Raw genomic sequence first — 20,494 nt, 5'->3', positions numbered from 1 at the left:
AATTTCATAAGGTGGTTTTCATGGGCCGGGTCTGGAAATGGCCATACATCACTTCTGCCCACTTTCTCTTGGCCTCAGGGAGCTGGGAAATGTGGTCCCGGCTGGGCAGCCCCTTCCCAAGAACAACTCTGCCTAAGGGAAGGGGGACCCAAATCTTCGGTGGGCAGCCACCTGCCTCCACCACCTGAACAATCTTTGCTTTTAAATTCTTGGCTGTCTGTGTAAATCTGTTATCTTCTAAATATCTCAGTTGTCTGCTGACACCTGGATATATAGGCATCTCCTGAGTGACGACTGTTTACCTTCTAAGTGTGTGAATGCTGCCAACAGTGGCTCTGAAATAACTCATTCATCGCCTGCCGGCTAATGCCGGCCCTGCGCTCTGTCCTGGGCTCCAGGCCTCACTCCAGAAATGTATGAAATCACAGATCTGCTTTGTGCCACTTTATAAATGACTGATTTTTACTCCAAAGGTCCGTTTATTGGTCTCTAGTTCTCCCCACTTTCTTCCTCCGTGAGATTCACACATTGATTAATGCAGACAGTTTGGAGTGTTTTGCTGGTTTGGAAGATATGGGGCAATTTAAAAGGTAGGAAAGGCAGGTTTCCCACATGCCCTGCTGGAAACTTGGGAAATTCTTCAGATTCCTGTTTCTGAAGGGTCAGAGCTGTTCATTAACGGTAGAAATGTGACACAGCCCTAAATGCTTCACCTTGTTTTGGTCCTGGAGGCTTAACACCCCCACCCCACCCCATCCCACCTCACACACACACACACACACACACACACACACCCCACACATGACACACACACCACACACGCCACACACATACACACCACACATGACACACACACACACCACACACGACACACACACACCACACACACAGACGCCACACACACCACACGCACACGCCATACACACACACACGCCACACACGCCACACACACATGCCACACACACGCCACAAACATGTGGGCCACACACACACACCACACACACACCACACAGACCACATGCCACACACACACACCACACACACTCCTCAGACCACATACACACACGTCATACACACAGCCCATACACAACACACACATACCGCATACACACACCCCCCACATATACACACCCACACCTCAACACGCACACACACACCCACACACACACACAGAGATACCACACACACATAACACAATACCGCACATACTGCACACACACCCCGCGCCATACATGCCAGCATACAACACATGCACAAGCCCACAGCCAGAAACCTGCTTTGGGGGAGGGAACTGGTAATTCAGTTTTGCCTGACAGAGGATGAGCTTCACACCAAGTGACTAGGAGTGTCGTGGGGAGGGCAGTTTAGTCTTGAGGATTAATCCAAGCCACAGCTGCCAGTCAGGGAAGGGCCTGAGGCTGGGGCCAAGGCAGACAGTTACACAGGGAGGCCCCCATCCTCACCTGGGCTCAGGTGACACCATCACCGGAGGCATCAAACTGCAGGGAACCCTCTTGTGACAGCACCCACCTATGGTGGGAGTCGTCTGTATTGTTGATGGAAGCACAGTAATAAGTCGGGACTCTACTGTGTATTAAGCTTAACTTTGTGCAGAGATTGAGCTCGGCAAATGGCAGGTGAGATGGGGGACCCTGGAACTCGGCTTGGCTGGAGTCCCCGCTCTCCCAGGTACTGGTCCTGAGAGCTCAGCGGGCCGCTTAACCCCCCGAGCCTCCGTCTCCTCACCTGGGGAAGTGGGGATGACAGTTTTAACCTTGGCGTTGTTGCGAGGGTTCGATGAGTTCATGTATGTAGAAAGGCTGATGACTCGGCCAGTGTTCTTACGATTAAATGCTTTATCCCATTTAATCCTCACCAGATGTGCTGTGAGGAGGTTAACAAGCAGGGCCCCACTTTACGGATGGGCAGACTGAGGCTTGGAGCTGTCGGGGAACCTGCCTGAGGTCGCCAGCTGGTGAGTGTCTGGAGGTGGGTGCTGTTGGTTTCCGTTTCATGATCTGGGTGCTGATGGCAGAGTTTATGAGGATTTGTTGACCTGTATGCTTAATGTGTATGAGTTTTCAGAATCTCTATTTCCTCAAATGTTCACTTTTTTTAAGAAGTCTATATAAGCTACAAGGATATATATTGTACAACACAGGGAATACAGCCAATATTTTATAATAACTATATATGGAATATGACCTTTAAAAATTGTGAATCACTGTATTGTACACCTATAACTTATAGAATATTGTACATCAATTATACTTTAAGAAAAAAAAAATCTATAACACCAAGTGCTAAAAGCAAAAAAAGCCAGTCATGACCTACCCAGCAGAACCCTGGGCCAGCCTCCCACAGCTCAGAGGCTCCACCGCCCCACAGGGACGGTGCCCACCAGGATGCGTGAGGTCACGAGCTCTGGTACACAGTAAGTGCTTAGCACAGGATAGTTCCTTTCTCTTCCCCTTTTCCGCGCTTTCCTGGCCTGAGACAGGGCCCTGCGGAAGGGAGCAGAGAAGGAGAGGAGGGTTCAGAGACCTGACCTTGGCTTCCCCATTTCCCCTCCCAGACCCCTCCCTTTCCCTGCGGCCACAAATGACTGCCAGGTGGTCACAGGTGGGGCAGGTGAGCTGAGGCACAGCCCCAGGGCCAGGGCAGGGGTCAGAGGTCTGGGCGGGGGCCTGCCTAGGGTAACGACAAACAGGAGCCTCCCAGAGGGTGGACTTGGAGGTCAGGGAGAGGTGGGGGCAGGGGGCGGAGGGGTCTTCGCTTCCCAGATCCCATCTCGCTTTTATCCAGGTGCTGATCTTTCAGTGCAAGAGCTAGGAATGTGAGTTGGAGGCCTCTCCCCACGCACTCTACCTGTGTCCCTCCTCCCCGCAGGAGGTCCAGGACAGATTCTGGGTGAGGACCGAACACCGGGTCACCCGCAGGGTTGAGCTCCCCCGCATCTGTTACTGCAGCCCCACAAGCTGCCATAAACCTCTGATCAGCCGTGCTTTGCTCTGTGCTGTGCTAAGCGAAGTGTACCTGGAAATGAATAAGACGCCGTCTCCACATGATGGGTCCACTCCCTCCCACCGCTGCCTCTCCACACTCCTCCGAGGTCACTCTGCTCCAGAAACACTGGCTTCTTTGCTGTTCCCCGGGCACACCGGGCACATTCCTGCCTCAACATCTCAGACTTGGAGTCCCTCTACCAAGAAAGCCCCTCCCCGGGTCACTCCTTCTCTCACCCCCTGCTGGTCTCTGTGCTCGTAAGGTCTTCCCTGACCATCCTATACCAAATACCACCCCATCCCCAGCATCCCCTACCCCCTAGCAAATAATGACACAGTTTGCATATATATCTTATCATTTGTCTCTCCTTCCAGAAGGTCAGCATCGTGAGGGCAGGGACTCATGCAGCCTTATTTTATTTATTTACAGCAATTTTAGTCTCTGTTGTGTCTCAGACCCAGAACACCATCAGGCACACAGTAGGTGCTCAGTAAATATTTGCATGAATGATTCTAGTCCTAAGTGGGCTCAGTGACCTTGAGCAAGTTGTTAAACCCAGCAGAGGTTTTTATTTCCTTAATTACAAATTGAGGGAATTCCCTGGCTGTCCAGTGGTTAGGGCTCCGCGCTTCCACTGCAGGAGGCACGGATTCGATCCCTGATCAGGGAACTAAGATCCCACATGCCATACAGCAAGGCCAAAAAAAAAAAAAGTATAACAAAATTGACACAGTGATGCCAGCTGCTGGGTGAGATGGGCGTCCTGGAAGGGAAATCTGCTGAAAATAGTCTGGGGATATTTTGTAAACTAGAAACTGTTGAGCAGCCCTAAGTAACAGTCTGGGGGTTTCTCTGCCGGGGAACAAAAGGACAGCAACAGGATGGTTTCCTGCTCTTTCAGTTAAGCCTTCAGTTCTGGCCTCTCTTGCCTGGGCTGCCACAGAGTCATTGTTAAACATCAGTCATGGGGCATTATTGGAGCACATCAGCCTCTTGCAAATATTGTTTGTGTGTGTTTTAAAGTCTTGGTTGTCAAGAGTTGGGCTGACCCTAAGGACTGGAAGCCCTCAGAGGAGAGAGCTTCAAGTAAAGGCCACAGGGAGATGGTGAGAAGGCAGTGAGTTGCTGCTGGCGGAAGCGCTGTGGGTTTATTTTTAAATCTGGAAAGGAGAGGTGAGGGAGCAAAATGTGATTCAGTAATCGGGGCCCAGCAGTCCCTGGCCTGTTGCTGGATATTTCCCCTGAGGAAGGAATGAAAAGGAACTAAGGTTTCTATTTATCATAAGGCTGGGGCCAGAGCCCACGGGAGCCAGGCAGGGTAGATGGGCGGGGGACAGCCATAGACCAAAAAGAGCCTGTTGCTATGTTGGTGGTTGTGGACACTGGCTGTGGATCACAATGACCCTCTCTGGGCCAGAGCCACAAAACCACTGGACAGTAGCATAATGCAAGACTGGAAAACAGTGACCCATGGGCCAAATCTGGCCCACCACCTGTTTTTATAAATAAAGAGTTTTATCGGAACACTGCCATGCTCGATTATTTATGAATTTTCTGTGGCTGTTTTTGCAGAGTTCAGTAGTTGCAACAGAGACTCTATGGCCCACAAAGCCTAAAATATTTATTATCTGGTCCTGCACAGAAAAAGTTTGTTGAACCTCAGAATGATGGGAGGGACACTGGGCTTGGGGAGTCTGAAAACCTGTCTTAAGTTCTGGTGCACCTGTTTCCCATCTGGTGCCCTCAGGCAAAGCTTTAGACTCTCCAAGCCTCAGTTTTTATACCTGTGAAATTGGGTGTTAATGCTCATTCTACCTACTTGTCATGAGTGTTGAATAGATAATGTATTTATTATATCTCCTTGTATTATTTTTCATGGATATTTGAGACATTACAATGTCCAACCTTAACCAATAATAGTCTTCCTTGAGTTAGTGTTGTAATCACTTCACAATGGACAAATCGAACTGTTCTGACACAACTATCCCCTCCTGTCCTTTTGTCAAATTATTGTCAAATTATTAGCTATTGTCAAAATTATTTATACATATGTTATAAATCCCACACAAATTGCTTATTATTTTTGCTTTAAAAACAAAAAAAAATAGTCTTTTATATTTACCCAAATACTTACCATTTCTTATATTATTGATTCTTCCTGCAGATCTGGCCTTCAGTCTGAGATAATTTCCTGTTGGCTTAAAGAATTTTCTTTGGTATTTATTTTTCTTTTTTAAATAAATTTATTTATTTATTTATTTATTTATTTTTGGCTGCATTGGGTCTTCATTGCTGTGTGCAGGCTTTCTCTAGTTGTGGCAAGCTGGGGCTACTCTTCATTGCGGTGCACGGGCTTCTCGTTGCGGTGGCTTCTCTTGTTGTGGAGCACGGGCTCTAGGCACGCAGGCTTCAGTAGTTGTGGCACGTGGGCTCAGTAGTTGTGGCTCGCAGGCTCTAGAGCGCAGGCTCAGTAGTTGTGGCGCACAGGCTTAGTTGCTCCACAGCATGTGGGATCTTCCAGGACCAGGGATTGAACCCGTGTCCCCTGCATTGGCAGGCAGATTGTTAACCATTGCGCCACCAGGGAAGTCCTTCCTTTCTTTTTTAAAAAATAGATTCACATGCAGTTGTAAGAAGTAATGCATACCCTGAGAAAACCATAATTCAAAAAGAGACATGCACTACAATGTTCACTGCAGCGTTATTTACAATAGCCAGAACATGGAACCAACCTAAATGTCCATCAACAGATGAATGGATAAAGAAGATGTGGCACATATATACAATGGAATATTACTCAGCCATAAAAAGAAACAAAATTGAGTTATTTGTAGTGAGGTGGATGGACCTAGAGTCTGTCATACAGAGTGAAGTAAGTCAGAAAGAGAAAAACAAATACTGTATGCTAACACATATATATATGGAATCTAAAAAAAAAAAAAAGGTACTGATGAACCTAGTTGCAGGGCAGGAATAAAGAGGTAGACATAGAGAATGGACTTGATGACATGGGGTGGGAGGGCAAAGCTGGGGCGAAGTGAGAGTAGCATCGACATACACACTACCGAATGTAAAATATTTGGCTGGTGGGAAGCAGAAGCATAGCACAGGGTGATCGGCTCGGTGCTTTGCAATGATTGAGAGGAGTGGGATAGGGAGGATGGGAGGGAGGCTCAAGAGGAAGGGGATATGGGGACATGTGTATGCATATGGCTGAGTCCCTTTGTTGTGCAACAGAAACTACCACAGTACTGTGAAGCAATTATACTCCAATAAAGAACTATTTTTTAAAAAAACAGATAACTAATAAGGACCTACTGTATAGCACAGGGAACTCTACTCAGTGCTCTGTAATGACCTATATGGGAAAAGAATCTAAAAGAGTGGATATATGTATCTGTATAACTGATTGACTTTGCTATACAGCAGAAACTAACATAACATTGTAAATGAACTATACTCCAATAAAAATTAAAAAGGGGGAAAAAAAAGTAATACAAACAGATCCTGTACCGTTTCCCCCAATGATAACATCTTGCAGAACTGTAGTACAATATCACAACCATGATAATAAAATTAATAGAATCTACCGATCTTATTCAGATTTCCTCAGTCTTTCTTGTACTGATCTGATGTATGTGTGTGCATGCGTTTAGTCCAGTGCAATTTGATCACAACAGTAGGTCCATGTGTCCCCCACCATAGTCAAGATACAGAACAGTTCCATCAGTATAAGGATTCCTCATGTTGCCCTTTTATAACCACCCCACCTCCCTACCACATCCCCACTCCTTCCTTAACCCCTGACAATAGCTAATCTGTTGTCCATCTCTATAATTTTGTCATTTCAAGAATGTTACATAAATGGAATCATATGGTATGTAACCTCTGGGATTGGCTTTTTTTTACTGAGCACAATTCCCTTGAAATTCATCTAAGTTTTTGCATTTATCAGTAGTTCGTTCCTTTTTATTACTGAGATGCATTCCATGGTATGCACATACTATCTGAAGGACGTCTGAGTTTTTTCCAGTTTTTGGCTGTTACCAATAAAGCAGCTATGAACATTCATGTATAGGCTTTTGTGTGAACATGAGGTTTTATTTCTCTGGGATAAATGCCGAAGAATGCAATTCCTGGGTTATGTGGTAATTGTTTATTTACTGGCATGTTTTTGAGTTCACTGATTCTTTCTTATCCTGTGTCTAGTCTACTGTTAAACTTATATATATAAGGAATTCTTCATTTCAGATACTATATATTTTAATTCAAATTTTTCCATTTGGCTTTTTTAAAATAAGTTTTCATTTTTCTGTTGAATTAGTCCATTTTTCCCCTATATTTGTCTATCTCTTTACATAAATTCTTTAATGTATTTAAAGTTATTTTAAATACTTAGTCTGCTGATTCCAACAGCTGGGTTATCTGTGGGTCTGTTTCTATTATTTGTTTCTTTTTTCCCCATGAAAGATCACGTTTTCCTGCTTCTTCATGTGTCATAATTTTTTTTTTTAGTATATGCCAGACATAGGTATAAAAGCACACTACAGGGCTTCCCTGGTGGCACAGTGGTTGAGAGTCCGCCTGCCGATGCAGGGGACACGGGTTCGTGCCCCAGTCCGGGAAGATCCCACATGCTGCGGAGCGGCTGGGCCCGTGAGCCATGGCCGCTGAGCCTGTGCTCCTCAACAGGAGAGGCCGCAACAGTGAGAGGCCCGCGTACCGCAAAAAAAAAAAAAAAAAAAAAGCACACTAGAGAATGAAGTGGATAATATTCTCCCCAGAAAGAACTTGCCCTGTCTTCTGTCAAGAAGCTAGAGAGAGGGGCTGATCTCCTCATGTGCACAGGAGTTGAACTCTCCGGGGGCTAATAGCTTTGGTAGTTTCAGTTCACTTAGTTTCAAGTCTTGAATGGGTGTCAGACTTGAAACTGACAAGTTGAATGCGTGCAGGCTCAGTAGTTGTGGCGCACGGGCTTAGTTGCTCCGCGGCATATGGGATCTTCCCGGACCAGGGCTCGACCTTCTGTTCTGTGGTTTCAGGACTTAATGAAGCTCAGGTTCTTGATGTCTCATCGCAGAAAGAATTCAGTGAGAGACAAAGTGATAGGTAAGAAGTGGATTTATTTAGAGAGAAACACTCCACAGACAGAGTGTGGGCCATCTCAGAAGGCGAGAAAGGCCTGCCAGCAATCTTGACATTCCTCGCTTGCCCCTGCGTTGTCCCAACCTCTGCCTCTGTCTCCACATGGCATCTCCTCCTGGCTCTCTGTGTCTCTCCTCTTCTTATAGCGATACCAGTCATGTTGGATTTAGAGCCCACCCTACTCCAGTTTGACATCATCTTGACTAATGACATCTGCAACTCCCCTATTTCCAAATAATGTCACATTCTGAGGTTCCAGGAAGGACATGAATTCTTGGGGATGGGGTGGACACTGTTCAACCCAGTACAGGTCTTCAGCTGCTCTTTTCCATCTGATTTCTCTACCTCCTGCCTATGTTCCACTCACTGCCAGCCCCACACCTCCCCTTGGTAAATGATAAAATGACCCTGTTACTTCACCATCCCTCCCTGCTCCCTCCTCCTCTCCCATCCCTCTTCTCTAATCTCCCAGCACCCAGAATCCCTGGTTAAAGTCACATTCCCTGACAAACAAGAGGATGGACTGCTGACTGCGTCCCATTGCGCTTTATGTTTCTCAGTGTGAAGTCACATGTCCCCTCATACTTGAACATGGGAATCACCAGCTCACTGAGGTGCCCATCATGGGGACACTCAGTGACTTGGGCGGATGTGAATTAAGACAGGCTGGAGCTCAGTGTCAGCGCTCTGCAGCAGGCACCACAAAGGCATGGGGATGCCACCTGCACCTCTCATGAGGGAATCTGTCTCTTCAGAAGGGGACAGAGGGGACTTCCCTGGTGGCGCAGTGGTCAAGAGTCCGCCTGCCAATGCAGGGGACATGGGTTCGAGCCCTGGCCTGGGAAGATCCCACACGCCGCAGAGCAACTAAGTCCATGTGCCACAACTACAGAGCCTGCGTGCCACAGCTACTGAAGCCCACACATCTAAAGCCCATGCTCCGCAACAAGAGAAGCCACCGACTGCAATGAGAAGCCTGCGCGCTGTGATGAAGAGGAGGCCCCGCTCGCTAGAACTAGAGAAAGCTGTCACGTAGCAACGAAGACCCACCGCAGCCAAAAATAAATAAATAAAATAAGTAAAATTTTTAAAAATAAAATAAAATATATAAAGAACTCAAATAAAAAAAAAAAAGGAGAAGGGGACAGAGGAATGACCCCAATTAGAGACAGACTATGGCATAAGACTGACCTTGCCCTCCAGGCAATGAACACTGGGGCTGTTTGCTACACTCCCATCAATTTCTGGAAGCTCCAGGTGTGCTAACTTGGATCCTCTGAGATGCAAATACCAAGATGAGATTCCAAGCCTGTGTAGGGGATGAGGAGGGAGATGCGGGAGGCTGGAGAAGGAGATGCTGGTTGACCCCTGGGAAGCAGAGAAGGAAGGGAGAAGAAAGGTCTTCCCCAGGCCAAATTTCCTGTTGGAGGAGCCCTGCATCTCCCAGGCACAGGCCTGTCTTAGCATCTGTCCCCGCCAAGCTCAGCCAGGGGCTGGGAGCAGCCTATGGGACATGTAGCCTCAGCACACCTGGGTTCAGAGCCTGGCATCAGGCAATCGTGCTCCCCACAGCTGGAGATTGGAGGGCCTACCAGGGGGTCCCAAGGGCCAGCAGTTCTCTCCCAGCCCTGCCATAAACTCAGGCCCTACCAGGGGAAGAAGCCTGGGGTCTGGGGGATCCCAGGTAGGTCAGCTCTCAAGTGGGTGGGGGCTGCAGGAGGGGGCCCCAGGTGCCCTGAAGGTCACCCATGACAGCCAGCCCACAGCAGGAATTTCCATGAGGCATTTTCACGTCAATGAGGGCAGGATGCCTTCGAAGGAAATGAAACCGTGAAATCATTTTCAACACAGAAGGCCCATTTATTTTGACAAGAAAAAAAAATAGTCACTCCAAGCAGCCCTCAGATGTGGTGGGTGCCCTGTGGACACCCGCTGCGTCTTAGTCTTATGGTCACAGTGCTCGGAGGGCATGGAGCACATCTCTTCCATCTTTTGGGGTTGTTTTTTTACAGGTTTAGAGGATTGTGAGCATTTTTACTTCTCAGTATTTTGCATTTTGAATTCCCCAGTAGACTGGTTGTGCTAAATTGACCAAGCATAAGGCATAGCTTTGGCCTTAGGGGTACATTTTTAGCTCCTCAACCGTTGAGGCTCAAAGAAGAGGAGGAGGGTGGGTGTGAAGACGTCAGCAGATGTGAAATCAGGCAGACAGAAATAAACAGGGCGATCCTCCTTCCTGTCTGTAGGACTCACGTTCCCCATGTGGCAGGGCACTTCTCCCATGTAGCAGATGGGGAGTGGCTTCACACCCAGGTCCTCAGTTCACAGTTCCTCTAGCAGCTCCGAGGGCGTTCCTCAGGCTGCCCGCAGGCTGCCCTCACAGCTCACACCCCAACCATGTTGGTTGATGAAAATGTCACAGGCACTTTTCTCTGTTTCATGTTGCTCTACAGACATAGCACAAAGGTCCCCAAGTCCTCTGGCGTGGAGTCACCCACTTCCATATCACCCAAGTGAAGTAGATCCAGCCCCTGCTCCCATGACACCAGGGAAGCCATGGCCCTCCCCACGGAAACTGCCCCCCACAGTGACCTCCATGGTGCAAACCCACAACAGGGATTGACCCTCCTCTTAATGTCACACACTCTTTCTTCTCCTGGTACCTCCCTGGCTGCTCTGCCTCAGGCTCATTTTCTGGCTCTTCCCTCTCTTTGAGCTCTTCAGGACTTGGTCCTGGGCCCTCTGTTCTTCTCTAGCTACACCCCCTGCCCAGGTGAAATCACTCAGCCTCATGGCTTCGAACACCAATGACTCCAAATCTAATGTCCAGCCAGACCTCTTTTCTGGCCGCTCAGCTGTCTTCTTTGCTTCTCCTCTTGATTTCTCCCTCCAACCCTGTTTCCCTCCAAGTCTGCTCCCTTTCAGTAAATGACCCGTCACCCGTCGCCCAACCATCCAGTTACGCAAATGGGAAACTTAGGAATTATCCTTGATTCTCCCCATTTTCTTGCCTCCGACATATCCATCCACAATCTCCAGGTATCTCAAGTCCGTCCACTGTTTTCTGGCTCCAGGGCCATCTCCCTGATCTCAGTGCCATCCCCTCAACAGCCCTACAACAGCCTCGCCTTCTCACCCGTCTCCCGGCGCCTACCCTTGGCACCAACCCCACTCCCAAGTCTATTCTTTTTTTTTTGCGGTACGCGGGCCTCTCACTGTTGTGGCCTCTCCCGTTGCGGAGCACAGGCTCTGGACGCGCAGGTTCAGCGGCCATGGCTCACGGGCCCAGCCGCTCCGCGGCACGTGGGATCCTCCCGGACCGGGGCACGAACCCACGTCCCCTGCATCGGCAGGTGGACTCTCAACCACTGTGCCACCAGGGAAGCCCCCAAGTCTATTCTTAACAGGGCAGCTGTGCTGATCTTTTCAGAGCTTAGCTCAGATCACATACTTGCCTTAACAATCCCCAGGGCCAAACCCAGTGGTGGGCCATTGAGAGCCCCCTCCCTGTCCCAGCCCTGCTGGCCTCAATGCCCCCTCTCCCGCAGTGCTCCCTTCGTTCCAGCCACACTGGCCTTGCTGCCCCAGAACTGGGAGTTGCTTTTCCTCTGCGAGAATGCTCCCCAAGTATCTGGCTTTTCCAGATCTCCCCTTAAATATTCTCCCTAACAGGCTCCCTGAAAATGCCTGTGCCTTTATTGTACAGAGAACTTTCATCTCCCCCTTTACTTAAGCTCTTCCTTTTGGACTCTGAGCCGCATGTGTGTTTTGGGGGTAGGCGGGTGGCAGGCTAATAACCAAAAGGCTAACTGATGATTTTCATCTGCTCCAGGGCCTCACTGTTCGTACCACAAAGAATTGGCTGAACAAATAAATGACACCTGTTCTCTTGCAGCGCCACAGATCTCCTACCACACTTGTAGGTGGAGCCCAGGGTCAAGGGCATGTGCTTTTCTCCCCAAAGACTATCTCCATGAGCTGAAGAGGGACCATGAAAAATCCTATTCTCCTTCTTCTAGGGCAAACTGTAGGGGTCATGGCATTTCCCCTCCTTGCTTGTGGTGACTACTTAGTGTACGGAGCTCTTGTTAATACGGGGCAACTCCACCCCCTGCCCCACCTCCTCCCTTAGCAGCAGTGACTGAGAGGGGGAATCACCTGACTTAACCCGGACAGTCAGAGTTCCTTCCCAGGAATTTGGGTTTGAGACAGAAAAAGCAGAGTCAATCTCCCAGTGATTGCCTGGACTCCAACAGGCAGGACCTGAGCGTTGGGGGTGGTCACTCTGCAGCCAGAGAAGCCAATGGCGTGGCCGTGGTGAGCAGAGAGGAGAGGGCTGAGGCAGCACCCTGACTGAGCACCATCTTTCACACACCCAGCATCACCCACATTCTGGGCCTTATGCACCATGACATATCCTGCTGTCAGCTTCCTTTATTCTTAAGGTAGGTTGAGATGCGCCCTTGTCACTTGCAAGCAAATGAATCATAAATAATTCAGTGGGGAAGTATTTGAAGATTCAGCTTATGGATGGTTAAATAATGGGGCTCTTTATGAAAAAGTCCCCTGTAGTCTGGCTTCTCTAGAACCAGACAGATCCCAGTGTGACCCTGGATTTATTACTTAACCTCTCTGAGACTCAGTGAGCTCATCAGTAAAATGAGGATAATAATGTGCACCAGTGGAGAAGATAAAAGGGATAAAAAAAGTTATGGCAACCAGGATTTTCTTATCATCTGTCCAAGGCTCTCTATTCCCAGGCATTGGTGTATTTGGCAATAGTATCAAAAGCCTTAAAGATGAGGCACGTACCTTCTGACTCAGCATTGCTTGTATAGGAACTTATCCCAAGGGAATAGTCATATTATGCTAAGATTTATGAACATCAATGTTTACCATAGCCGAGAATTGGAAACCACTCAATGGTAGGGAACCGGTTTCACAAGTCATGGTATATCACTGCCATAAATAATGTTTTAGATTGTGGGTCTTAACCTTTTTGGACCCCTTAGAGGATGTGAGGAAAACTACCAGCTCTGTCCTTGGGAAAATGCTCATAAATACACTGTCACGAAATTTAGCACATCATTTCAGAAAACTGGTGGATTCACAGAAGCTCCATTTAATGAATTATTATTTGAAAGAATCATTTAATGATATGTGTTAGTGTACTCAGTGGCATAAACTGAGTAGAAAAAATTCAGACTACCAAGCAGTCTGTACAAAATGATCACAATTTTGTAAAACAAAAATAATTTACGTACACACACATATTCACATTCATACACATACATATGGTCAGCTCTCCCTTTAAGAGAGAACCTGCCAAGAGGAGGTAGTTAGCTGAGAGCCTCCAGCTGCAACATTGGAGCCAAGGCTATGCTGTCTCCTGGTAGCCACAACCAATGACTAAGTGTGGTGGAGTACTCCGGCTTGGTCATTCCTGCCTAGCATGAGACTCTTCTAGGCAATCTTTGTGCTGGAGCTTTACATTGCGTTGGCCAAAACTCTCCCAGAGCTCACTGCAGTCTGAGGCTCTTCCTGCCCAATCCTCCTTCCTTCTCCCTTTGCCCTCACAGGTGTTAGACCTGCATCACAGTCTGTGTGCTCTCCCACCCACTCCTGGTCCCTCACCCCTTTTAATTTCACAGGTGATATTTGAATTAATCATTTGCACTTTAACACTGTCTTGGCTTTTGCTGCCCAGGGGGCTGGCTTTGATATTCTTCTATGTACTTGCCATGCTTTCCCAAATTTTGTCAATTAAATTATTTTTGGCATCAGAAAACATGTTTTCTTTTACATGAAACACAAATACATATAAAGATGATACCTTTATATTCACATACGCTCTGCAGATTTGAAGCCCCTGATCACGAAATTCATTTGCTTAACAAAACTTGCGTTTCGGGGCCTCCCTGATGGCACAGTGGTTAAAAGTCCACCTGCCAATGCAGGGGACACGGGTTCAAGCCCTGGTCCGGGAAGATCCCACATGCCACGGAGCAACTAAGCCCGTGCACCACTACTACTGAGCCTGCGCTCTAGGGTCCATGAGCTACAACTACTGAAGCCCGCGCGCCTAGAGCCCGTGCTCCGCGACAAGAGAAGCCACCGCAGTGAGAAGCCCACACACCGCAATGACGAGTAGCCCTTGCTCACCACAACTAGAGAAAGCCTGCACACGGCAACGAAGACTCAATGCAGCCATAAATAAAATAAATTTTTTTAAAAATTGCATTTCATTAACCTACATCAGTTGATCTCCTGTCTCACAAAGAAGTCAGGATGCTTAGCAGCAGCAACAGAACTTTTGGAGCGTTCAGAGCAGAGGGCCAGCCCTGGGTGGGCTGGGTGTACCCTCTCTGTCCCCACTGGAGCCCCGTGCTATGCCCCAAATCCTTCGTCATTCTTTTCCAGCATTCTGGATCCTCTCTGCGGGAACAGGGCTGGATAACAGAGACACGCACTCTTTTTTAGCTCCTTTTTTCCCAGATCCCGAGCAGATGGGGCCTCTTAAGGGTCAAGAAAGGTCCTGGCTGCTTTGATTCGTTGAGACTCCCAGTATATTTGAAAACAAATAGCATCAAAATAGAGTTCAAAGTTTGTGGCATATTTTAAATATTTACATTTAACTAAATAGTATGTTTAGCATGCTCAAACTCACACAGAACTTCCACACTCAGCATGATTACATGATTTTTTTTTTAACTGGAGTATAGTTGAGTTACAATGTTGTGTTTGTTTTAGGTGTACAGCAGCCTGACTCAGACATTATACATACATCTATTCTTTTTCAGATTCTTTTCCCATATAGGTTATTACAGAGTGTTGAGTAGAGTTCCCTGTGCTATACAGTAGGTCCTTGTCTCCTAATTTATCCCTCCCCCCCAGGATTTTTTGTTGTTGTTGTTTTAATGAGTTCCTTGTACCCAATATGGGCAATGTGGCTGGTAAAGGGATAGAGGCATGAAGATGTGTGATAAATGTCTTCTTGGTTCAATCTTGGTGCTTCTCTGTTTGCCTTCACTTCAAGACAGAAATGAAAGTGTGAGCCTGGGGTGCTGTGTGAAGGGCTGACAGCCCCCTTTGGTGGCCCTTTGGTAGACAGACCACCTTCTGCTTCTGTTCTGCCTGATTTTTTTCAGGTGGACCAGAGACTCAATGGTTTAATTTTTAGCTATCCTTTTTTCTATCTTTAAACTTTATTGGCCTTTCCTCCCCACAAATACAAACTGTAACCTATTTACCCTAAAACGTGAAAAGACATGGAGGCTTTACTAAATGAAGGAGCCAGTCTGGAAAGGCTATACATACTATATGATTCCAGCTATATGACATTCTGGAAAATGCAAAACTATGGAGGCAGAAAAAGATCAGTGGTTTTCAGGGGTTAGGGAAGAGGGAGAGATGCGTTGGCAGAGGAGTTTTAGAGCAGTGAAACTACTCTGTATGATACTATAATGGTGGACGCACATCATTTTGCATTTGTCCAAGCCCATAGAATGTACAACACCAAGACTGAGCCTTCATGTAAACTGTGGACTTTGGGTGATAATGATGTGTTAACATAAGTTCATTGACTGTAACACATACACCACTCTGGTGCAGGATGTTGATGGTGGAGGAGGCTGTGTGTGTAGGGTCAGGAGGCATATAGGAAATCTCTGTATTTTCCACTCAATATTTCTATGAAATTAAAAATTGTACTTCTGAGTACACAGAAGTGTACTTTCCACTCAACTTAAAACTGCTCTAAAAATTAAGTTTATTTAATATTTTAAAAAGGACGTGTGGTTATTATCTTCAGGCTGCACCCAGTGGAGGTCAATTCCTAGGTGGGAAACTCGTGGATTCACAGACTTAGGTGCAGACTGACATCATTCAGAAATCACTCAAGGTAGAGAGCAGACATCCAGGGATCAAATCCCAACTCATCTACTTACCAGCTGTGCGTCCTTGGGCAATTTACTTAACCTCTGTGAGCCTCTGTTTCTCCATCTGTAAAATGGAAGTATAATGGAATTTATTTCAGACAGCTGTTGTGAGGATTAAATGAGATAATTTATGGCAGACTCCTAGCTCGTGCTCCATAAATATCAGCTATTACTAGCATTGTTATTATTCAAGATAATATTCATTCAACAGTAACTAATGAGCAGTATGCAAGGTACCAAGGTGAACAAGGCAGAGCTGGTTCTTACTGTCACAGAGCTTACAGGCTAATCCAATCCTCCCTCTAGACACACAGGGTGTTGGGAACAGAAGACACAGTTCCCATTCAGGCTTTGCAGGCAAGCACCCACTGATATACACACCCTGGAAGCAGCTTCAGTAGCCAAGTGATTTCTTAGGTGATTTTGTTATGAGAGGTGATGTGGCACAGAGCCGGGCTGCCTGGGTTCCGATCCCAGATGCCTCCTAGCTGTGGAATTTCAGGCAAGTTCCTTACCTCCTCTGTGCCTCAATTTCCTCACCTGTATAAAGGAGGGGATAATGGAACCTATCTCATGAGCTGTTGGGAGGATTCAACCCTGTAACATATGTAGAATACAGAGAATGGTGCTGGGCAAAGCGTAGGTGCTATGACGCTTTTAATAATCGTTGTTCTTGTTATGACTCATCAACGGTTCTAACCCTGACCCCAGTGAGATGGTAACCAGCAGAAAACAAGGCAGAGCTCCTTGCTGTCGATGAAGAAATCCAGGCAGCATGGTGGAGTTCTCAAGAATATACCTGCCTCGTGGGTGTTTATCCCACGGCTATGCTTGAACAGGTGTGGTATGGTTTATAAGTCAGTTATGGCAACAGAATATGTAATAGCAAAAGCCTGGAAGCAGCCTAGATTTCTGTGAATAGGAGACTGGTTAAGAAATCCATGACTCACCCAAAGACAGAAATATTAGCCCTCTGAAAGAATGAGGCAGCTGCATGTGAAATGATATGAAAAGATTTCCAAGAGTATTGTTAAATGCAAAAAGCAAGGGGCAGTGCACTTTTACTTTCTGTGTTAAGAAAAAGAAATGCACGTGCCTGTGTACTTTGGTAATATGCCGGTGGTTGTCTCTGGAGGGGCACTGGGGCTCAGGGGCAGGAGGGACTCCTTTTTCCACTGGGTGCTCATTTGCACCTTTTGAATTTTAAGCCATATACATGTATTACTTAAAAAAAAAAAAAGTAAGCAGAAAATTGGTGCTGATTCAAAACTCATTCCAGTTCATTGTTCTGTTAAACATATTCTGCTGATCTCCGAGCAGATGGCCCGGGAGGGGTTGGGCCAGGGCCAGGGGGCAGCCTCCCTCCCCGTGGGTGTGTGGGGAGCCACGTGGGGCCCTGTGGCTGGCACATGCCTGCAGCTGGTCTTCCCGTGTGGCGGGAGGCCCAGGGTGTGGGACTGAGACTGGGGAAGGGTGGGCTCCAGTAGCCTGGCAGGGGCTGCACACACAGAGCAAGGTCATGGTCCTAAATCTGGGTCTGGCCTGGGCAGCTTTCCAGGGGAGACAATCATGAGACAAAGCCTCGTTAGAAGCACCAGGAAAGGGCCTTCATCGCAGCTGCTTCTCTCCATTCATGGGACAATTCCACAGTGAAACTTGGGACCAGAAAAGCCTAAGGCTCAGGAAACAGATTTGGAAGGACCAGGGCTTCCTGGCCTGCTTGAGACATTGGTGGGATGGAAAGAGCCCAAAGGAACCTGGGTTCTTATTTCTTCATCCATTTGCCTGGCTGAAATACACAGATTCTTTTCAGAGCTCTCCCTGAAGTAGCCCTCCAGCTTTAGGACACACACAGCATTGTGTGCAGGGACATTCCCTGTAGCCAAGCAAAAGTGACAGAGGCCCTTTCAGTTAACTGCAAAATAAGCAGGGCTCTGTCCAAAGACAGGAGCCCTTTGCCTCCTGGGCCCCGTGGTAATTCATAGGCTGTCTAAGCACCGTTTACTGCCTACAGCCTATTGGATGAGTGTTTTTCAAATGCCGTTTAGTCAATAATTCTTTATACACACTTATATAAAAAACATATGTATGCATGCAAACAGATATTCTGAAGTCCAATATCCTTTATACTTTCAAACACACCTACAATTCTATGTAGTCATACCCTTGACTAGCAAGATATATGATATGCGATGCAGATCAAATATTTGGTACAAGGTAATCAAACAAGATCTGCAGAAAGTTTGCAGTGACATACAGTTACAAGAGTAATAATACAGCCTCCTTTTTTTGCTTCTCTGAATCTGGGTCACCATTAAGTCCAATTAAGTCTTTCCACCTATAGATGGTAACATTTGTACTCCCTTTTTTGATGTGTCTCATGCATTCACTTACCAAGCATTTGGGGAACAGTGCCAGGCACTGTTCTAGGTTCCTGGGATATAGCGATGAACATAATATGCAAAGACCTGTGGCCTTGTGAAGTTGGCATCCTGATGAGGAGATAGCCGTTCACTGCGGTGGCAGGTAGGGATGGGGATGGATAGGGGGGCATCCAGACTCCCAGGGGAGTAAGTGTTGAGTGGAGACCTGAGGACTGTAAGTGAAGGAGTCACGGGGACATCTGGGGAGCAGGTTCTAGGCAGACAGACCGCAACTCTCTTGCCCACTCTAGATACGTTGCACTCACTTGGCAAAAGCCAGCCCTGGTTAGACCCAACTCTCCACCTACTCCACACCCACATCCGTGCAGCTGAACCTCCTCTGGAGAGACACATGCCCCATGCTGGCTGGCCTCGTAGCAATTCAGGCCCAGGATCTGGGGTGGGGAGCACAGAGGAAGCTTCATGCTTCCATTACAAATGCTTCTCCAGCCCATTCACTGTCTCATTCCCCTAGACGGCCAGTTCCCAGCAACAACTCCCTGGCCTCACTCTCAGCTAACTCTCTTTACCTCCTATCCCGCTGAGGAAATTAATCAGAAGAGCTACCTACCACTCCAAGATGAGAACACCTTACATACTTACCCATCAGATTATTGCCCAAATCCTTGCTCTTTATTACCATGGAAGAAATGTGCAGGGGAGCCCAGCCCCCCTTTGCTTCTCAGGCATGCCACTCCCCAAATCCTCCTCTCTCTCTCCTATATTAGCAATTCTCCTTTCCCTGGCCACTACCTCATTCACATCTGCATAGAAACAGGCAGTACCATTTCCCGTATTAAAAAAAAAATTTTTTTTTTTAAACTCTCTCTTAGTGGCACTTTTCCCTCCATTCCACTTTACCCAACAAAACTCTTGGGAAGAGTTGTTCAGATGGCTGCCTGTCTCTAACCTCTCTCCTTCCTTGTACTGTTCTCCAAGTCTTTGCTCAGGGGTCACTTTCTCAGGGAGACCTTCCCTGACCATTGTATTGAAAATGGCACCCCCTCCATATGTCCTCTTCCCAGCTTCATTTTTCTCCCTAGCTCTCATCACTTGCTAATACCCTCTATAAGGGATGTATCCATTTTGTTGATTATCTACTTCACCCCCCTACTGGGATGTATGTCCAAATAGGACAGTGATGTCTGCTAATTTGTTCAGCTGTCTGCCACATCCCCAGCACCTGGAAAAGGGCCCAGGGCATCAGAGGTGCCCAGCAATGTTTGTTTGGTGAATGAATGAATGCATGGTAAGGGCTGGGCGAGGAGCGGCAGGGAAATCACTGCAGCCGGAGCAGACTAAGCAGGGGGAATAGGGGAAATTAGGCGGGAGGGGTGGCAAGAGACCCGATCACATAGGGTCCAAGGGGAGGGTCTTACTCTAAGTGTGGTTTGGGACGCTGCTGGAGGGTTTGGAGCTGCGAAGGGACATGATCTGATTGATGTCACTGAGACTCTGGGCCGGTCAAGGTGAAAATTCCACATTTCCACAGTATGCTCGTGGGCAGGCAATTTTTACATCCTCGTGCTCATGAAAATAGACTTCAAGGAAAACAGACTTAAAGGAAAGTTCTGTGTTGCTGATGGCTTTTGTTATATAGAAACGGCTTTACAGGTAAAATAGAATGTAGGACATTTCTCACTCAGCAAAATGCAACACAACAAAACAAAACATTACTGGTAAGCACTTACACAGAACCATCCATGCTCACCTACTTACTGATAAAAATATTTAGCTCTTCAGTATGTTGCTGTGTAAACAGCTGGTGTGCAAGTATTAACACATTTTTTGAGATGTTAACCAACAGACATTTCTGAGCATATGGTACAGGCAAAACAGGCCTGTATTAAATAACCACAGCTGGGATTCTAAATGCTGGGCCCAGAATTTGAAAATGTCTCTGCCCCTTAAGCATTAAACAGCAGCAGTAAAACACCCAGCAGTCTCCTGGCGACGTCCAGCATTTCTAAGTACCCTTTCAGG

At 47.2% G+C, this 20,494-nt stretch overlaps 1 protein-coding gene and 2 long non-coding RNA genes across 4 annotated transcripts in view; 2 read left to right on the top strand and 1 right to left on the bottom strand.

The window, feature by feature from the left end:
* LOC125965666 (uncharacterized) overlaps positions 1-5,901 on the top strand; it is a 313,457-nt gene extending 307,556 nt beyond the window's left edge. The window contains exon 2 of the long non-coding RNA XR_007479875.1: positions 5,413-5,901. This is a non-coding gene — a long non-coding RNA (uncharacterized LOC125965666). The remainder of the gene's footprint in view (positions 1-5,412) is intronic.
* Positions 1-5,901, top strand: part of LARS2 (leucyl-tRNA synthetase 2, mitochondrial) — a 278,606-nt gene extending 272,705 nt beyond the window's left edge. For both annotated transcript variants that reach the window (XM_049716291.1, XM_049716289.1), the window contains one exon: positions 1,880-5,901. In XM_049716291.1, coding sequence (XP_049572248.1) covers positions 1,880-1,963 — 84 coding nt within the window. In that variant the 3' untranslated portion in view covers positions 1,964-5,901. The remainder of the gene's footprint in view (positions 1-1,879) is intronic.
* On the bottom strand, positions 5,459-20,123 carry LOC125965664 (uncharacterized). The gene is made up of 3 exons (XR_007479873.1): positions 18,483-20,123; positions 16,098-16,152; positions 5,459-5,605 (listed from the first exon to the last, which is right to left on the bottom strand). It is a non-coding gene; the product is annotated as an uncharacterized LOC125965664 (long non-coding RNA).
* Positions 20,124-20,494: the final 371 nt, after the last annotated feature.

This window comes from Orcinus orca, chromosome 10 (assembly GCF_937001465.1).
Source record: "Orcinus orca chromosome 10, mOrcOrc1.1, whole genome shotgun sequence".
NCBI lineage: Eukaryota > Metazoa > Chordata > Mammalia > Artiodactyla > Delphinidae > Orcinus > Orcinus orca.
This window is presented reverse-complemented; position numbering and strand designations above follow the sequence as displayed.